Consider the following 6,000-nt stretch of genomic DNA (forward strand, 5'->3'; position numbering starts at 1 on the left):
AAGCAGCATAGTAACCCTTACACTGCAGTTTGACAGCTTCAGCAGAAGAGCGTGCCCTTTTTTTCTGCAGTTCTTCCAGTCAGACTATTTTAAGGTATTTAGCTCAAGCACCAGTTCAAAGAGGATGTTGATGACAGCTGATGAATGCGGTGGCTCTGAACTGGACAGTCTTTCTCAACACCATGTTATCTCACCAGTATTATGTCCCCCTTGACATACCCTTCAAGATGCTTTTTTCAACATGTAAAACTCGTCTCATCTTTCATCCTCACATCTGCATCTTCTGCCTCGGCTTCAACAACAGCGGCCCCGTTGCTGAGCGGCGCATCACTCAGAGTGCTGCGGAGCGTCAGCCGGGTGACACTGAGCGAGTGTTTCCTGGGAGTGATGTGATGTGGCCGATGGCACATGACCTCCTTGAACATTTCTCGAAAGCGTGTGGACATGAGGTTGTACAGGATCGGGTTGACTGTTGAGCTGAGGTAGAAAAACACTCCGGAGACAATGTGCACATATTCGAATATTTCATGGTGGTTGTCAGTCCAGTCGCTGATGAAACTCCACATGAGGCGGTCGGTGTGAAACGGGGCCCAGCAGATCGCGAAAACCACCACCAAAACGACTGGAAGAAAAGCAAGAGAGAGAAAGAGACAATGTGGGATGGGTAGAGGGGATTTTAGTAGCAGTACATTGATTATTTGCTCTCTCTAGTCTCAAATTGATTTGTCCCTTTGGGGGCTGTGTGTCAATGACAGCCTTAGGTTTAGTTCTGTTATTGCCAGCCCATAGGCTGGCCTTGATGGTGTGTTTGTCGTAGGGGCCGGCAACCTCCCCCTATATAAAGGGCCAACATGACATCTTACATCATTAAAAATTTTAGCCCACCTCTTCCTCGCTTCCCACCAGCGAAGACGGTGTTCTGGTGAGACACTCACTCGTGCTACTTGGAGAACCGGGATTATGCAAATGACCTAAAGTTCTCTTTCATAGCATTCATTTTGTGTCTCACTATGGGATAGACTGACTCCTGGATTGCTTGAGAGCCCATTACAGGAACCAGCCCTGACAGCAGACTTATTCTGGTGAATAATCCTCATTCCCAGATTCCCCTACACTCAGCACTATGTGAGCTAAGGAGTGTGCTGTAACATCCAGGCTGTAGAACACAAATATCCTGAATAGAGACTCCCCTGGAAAAAGCCCAGGATGATGCCAGTCCGCTAGTACTGTGATTTTCAACCACTGTTCCGCGGCACACCAGTGTGTCGTGAGAGATCATCAGGTGTGCCGTGGGAAATTGTCCACTTATCTCTCAGATAACACAATTGACATAGACATATTGATGAAATGTCTGCAGACATCGGAAGCATTGTTGATACGCATCAGTGGGAAATTTGCATTGCAACTTGATGAGTCTACGGACATTAGTGGACATGCTCAACTCCTGGCCAATGTGTGTTTTGTGGATGGAGACGTCATCTGAGAAAACTTCCTATTTTGGAAGGTATTGCCAGAAAAAACAACAGGAGAGGACATTTTTCAGGTCACATCAGAATATCTTGAACAAGGAGGACTTCAGGGGGAAAACTGCACGAGTGTCTGTACTGTCCGTATAGAAGCAGCTCCAGTATGTATACAGGCTCTGGCTGCTCTTGTGGTGTTCCCGCCGTTCCCAAGAGAGGCTTTCCCCTCGAAAGGTCAACCTGAAGCGCTAGCCTTCACCGCAACAGCTTGAGGGAAAATCGCACACAGTGGATGCACTCACCAGGTGACAACAGTCAGCTGGGGAATTTTCCCAGAGAGGTCATTACAAAATGCAAATACATTGAACTTGTATTACTGGAAAAATGAAATGCAACCCTAAATAGAATCAATAACTGTTTTATTTCTTTGGCATTATAACTTTAAATACACATTTCAAAAAAATAATTGGAACTGTTTATATAATTCATTACTCTGTTAATTAATTAGAACAATATGATATCACAATGGGACACGTGTCAGTGTGGTTCGAAAGTTAATAGTGCATACAATCCCATGAGTTGGGAATAAGACTCAAAATCAATTTTCTTACAGATTTGACTTTAAAGGCTATATTATAAATTAATGGCTTATCTGTGTAAATCCCCTCATGACAGATACAAACATGATCCCTGCCCTGTACCTGATCAGACGAATGCACCGAGCATTGTGATGTAATTAGTCTTGTCTGTTAAAACTAGAGAATCACAGCAGCTGATTTGAGACATCATGGAAAAAAATCTATCAAACTATCACTGAAATCAGTTTGAAAGCACTGCTGCTGTTGAATGCTTTATGTATATCTGTATCATTTCAAGAGTGAGGGGCTGATTCAAGTAACCATCTCCAGTAGTATATACCATACATTTCTGAATGGTCTGACATACTGTATAAAACTGTCTAAAACTGTGGCTGGAGGTAAAATAGTCACAAATTCAAATAATTATATACATTTTTCTCCCCATAGTTAACACCAAGCTGGACCTGTTTATGGTGTCACCATCAAAAGCAGTCACTCATTGTTGGGATTTGAACTGCGTACCATCTCTGACCTTTAGGCTATTGTTCTTTAAGTCATATTGATGCAAATCTTACAGGACCACTTTATAAAGATAGAAAACATAAATGTTATACTGTCTTGACCAAATGTTGCATGAAATCAGAATCACAACCCCAGGGGTCTCATTGGTGACGTCTCTGAGGAGAAGTGTGAAAAGTAGTTGCCTGAATTTTGACAACTGCTGACATCAGAGTCTTGCAAGGTTGTTTGTTTTATTCAGGTCAAAATCTCAACATATGTGTCTGTGCAAGCCAAGCATCTAAATCAATGTCAGAGCGTCATATTAAGATAAGGACAAGATTAATACGTTCCCACTCTCATGCTTTTGCACCCTGAATGACATTGACTTCTACATATGCTCTCACCTTCACCTCTGAGCGATACGAAAGCACATGTGGGCTCCGTCAGTAGGCTTATATGAAGGTCTGTTTCAAAGCCTGTTAGATGTCAATGTGTCTGTGGAGGAACCTGGTTAATATTATCTGCATGGTTGGTGTCACCTTTCATTATCATCTCATCTATAATAATCATGTTCATAAGCAACTGTAAGTAAGATATGCTTGGGGGAAATGAAATGCCTCATTAATTCCACTTTCAGACAGTGTTCATGCAGAAAATGTCAACATTTTTGACTTCTAACATTGTTAATTGGTGGGTGCAGCAGCAGCATCTGACTGAAGTGCTATTTCTGGAGTAAAAACCAAGTAATAATCTGTAATTTAAATGTAATTACATTAAATAGATAACAGATGTCAGGTGTGACTGGTTTTCTTATTTAAATTTCCCTTTCCTTTTAGATCAAAGCATATTATTGTTCGTCTTGCACTCATTTTTAAATTAATCAATTACAAATTTTGACATAAATGACTTGAAAGGGTAATCAAGTCTCAACATTTATTTTTTTTCTCTTGACAAAGCAAATGTTTGATCCTGACAGGACTACATTTCTTTTAACTTTGCCCTCCACATGACCAGATCATTTTTCACTGCTGGCCACCTCATGGTGTTCCTAGCAAGTTATTTCCTGCGTCTAAAAATTAGCGAGAGCCAGTTTCGCTAGTTAGGTATTGAGGCTGTCTCCCCTTTGTTGTCTAGAAAAAGAAAGCCCCCAGAAACAGTGAGCTGTGAGATGATTTTAGTTTTCATTGGCCTCAGCAGTAGTGCTGAATCATGTGATGAACACTGTCCTCAAAATTAATGTTGGCATCAGCCTCAAAACTCAACTATCAATTGGGCTTTACAACCCTGATTCCAAAAAGTTGGGATGCGTGAAACATAAATAGAAATGGATTGCAACCATTTGCAATCGAACTATGTTTACCGACAATGCTTCCTGAGTGGTAATATCCTTTATTCAATCATGTGTTTTACAAAGTGATGAACCTTGCCCCATTCTTGCTTGTGAACGACTGCGGTCCGATTTAAAATACTTAAAATTAGTTAGAGATATCCGGTTATAGGGGCATATATGCATGTGCATGGATATGCAATAAAAGTCAAATGAAATGTGTCGCATTATTTTTGGGGACCAAAAATATTCACAAAACACAAAATAAAAATTCAGATGTGTCACAGAATAAACAATCATGTCAAACACTAAAATATCCCAATATCTCCAGCTAGGTTTGAGTAATGTACACGACATGTTAAAAATGAAAAAGTTCCACGTTCATCCGGCAACATTCAACATCCTCAGAAATGTTTTTAATCGCTGAAGTATGCATGCCAGGCCAGCAGATGGCAGTGTAATTTAAACACCACAGAATAACAGCACGTGCCTGCGCCCAATGTTTTCTTCTACTGAGCCAAGATGATTAATCAAATCTACACTTTGCGTGAAAGATTCTCAAAAGACTACACTCTGGAGCCTGGTGCCCCCGAAAACGCTGTTGTCGTGTGACGAATGGCCAAAACGCCATTTTCAAAAACCATTGTGGTGTTATCAGCCCCTGAGCCTATCGAGGATCCCTAATCATGATACTATTGCCTGTTATCAATGAACCGATTTACCTGTGGAATGTTCCAAACAGGTGTTTTTGGAACATTTCACAACTTTCCCAGTCTTTCATCTAACATTCAACAGCGTCCCAACTTTTTTGTCGGGGTTGTAATTGTCCCATGAGCAAGTTTGCTTACAGGGGAGTTCGGCACACATCTCTGGTTAAAAGAGTCTCAATAAAGAGAAGGAAGGTTTGATACTCACACAACATCTTGGTGACCTGCCGGCGACGTGCCTTCTGCTGCTGTGTTCGGATGTTACAGAAGCTGTCCTGTCCAAAGCCCGACTTCGCCTCCAGTGCCTGACGCATCTTCTCCCGCTTCAGCTGCAGCCCGATAAGCATGTAGAGAGTGCTGATGGTAAGCATGGGTAGAATGAAAAATAGCAAGGTGGTCACCTGGATGGTCAGCTTGTACATCCAGTGCGGTTTTAATAGCGTACAGATGGCTGAGTCAGGGATCACCACGCTTATGTTCCCAGCAGGACCGGTTAAATTCCTGTGCAGGACGCCGATTCCATGGAGACTTGTGTTAGGCAGAGCACACAACACTGACACACCCCACACCGTCAGGATGACTCGCTTGGCATGGGTGCGTGTTACAACACACTTTGCGCGCAGGGGGTGCACTACAGCAATGTAACGCTCCACGCTCAGCGCCGTCACGTTCAGGATAGAAGCTAAGCAAACAGTCTCAAATAGGAATGTTTTGAAATAGCAGCCGCCCTTCCCCAGGAGAAAGGGGTAGTTCTGCCACAGCTCATACAGCTCTAACGGCATGCCGAGCAGCAGCACCAGCAGGTCTGACACCGCCAGGCTGAACAAGTAGTAGTTTGTTGGCGTCCACATCACTTTGTTGCGTGCGATGACGGTACACGTCAGCACATTGCCCAACACGCCTACCAAGAAGATGACCAGGTAGATAAGGCACACGGGAAGGAACACAGGCGATCGACGAGGACCAAGATAATTCTGCAAGTACTCTTCATTTGTTAGACATGCATCATCCAGATCCACATGACTGCCGTTCATGCTGGATGTCAGATTGGCACACTCTTCCCTTGGAGGACAAAGCCACCCACCTTTCTCGGCAATTAGGTCCAAAGAGCAGTTGTAAGAAGCGGACATGTTGCTGCAGTAGTCAGGCTTGGTATCTGAGAAAAAAAAAGATCATACATTCATCAGTATAAATGACATTTTCGAGCAACGTCCAGTGGGTAATGACATTTATACAAAACAGACTTCTAATTAAAGTTAAACAGAATCAAAGTTTGGTTAGGCACAAATGAGGAAGGAGTTGTTACACAGCTTGACATTCATCTCTCTTCGTCATGTTTCCTGATCAATTCCCAAAACTCTGAATTAGATTAGCTCTGACTGCTGTTTCTGCCAATGAGTTTTGAATTCACTTCTGACAGCGAG

General features: G+C 42.8%; 1 protein-coding gene across 1 annotated transcript; it reads right to left on the bottom strand.

Moving 5' to 3' along the window:
- Nucleotides 1-236: 236 nt before the first annotated feature.
- Nucleotides 237-5,706, bottom strand: nmur1a (neuromedin U receptor 1a). Its single transcript, XM_073477116.1, has 2 exons — nucleotides 4,785-5,706; nucleotides 237-622 (listed from the first exon to the last, which is right to left on the bottom strand). Exons 1-2 carry the CDS (start codon nucleotides 5,704-5,706, stop codon nucleotides 237-239), a joined length of 1,308 nt encoding a protein of 435 aa, XP_073333217.1.
- Nucleotides 5,707-6,000: the final 294 nt, after the last annotated feature.

The sequence above is a fragment of the Pagrus major genome, chromosome 11 (genome assembly GCF_040436345.1).
Source record: "Pagrus major chromosome 11, Pma_NU_1.0".
Taxonomy (NCBI): Eukaryota; Metazoa; Chordata; class Actinopteri; order Spariformes; family Sparidae; genus Pagrus; species Pagrus major.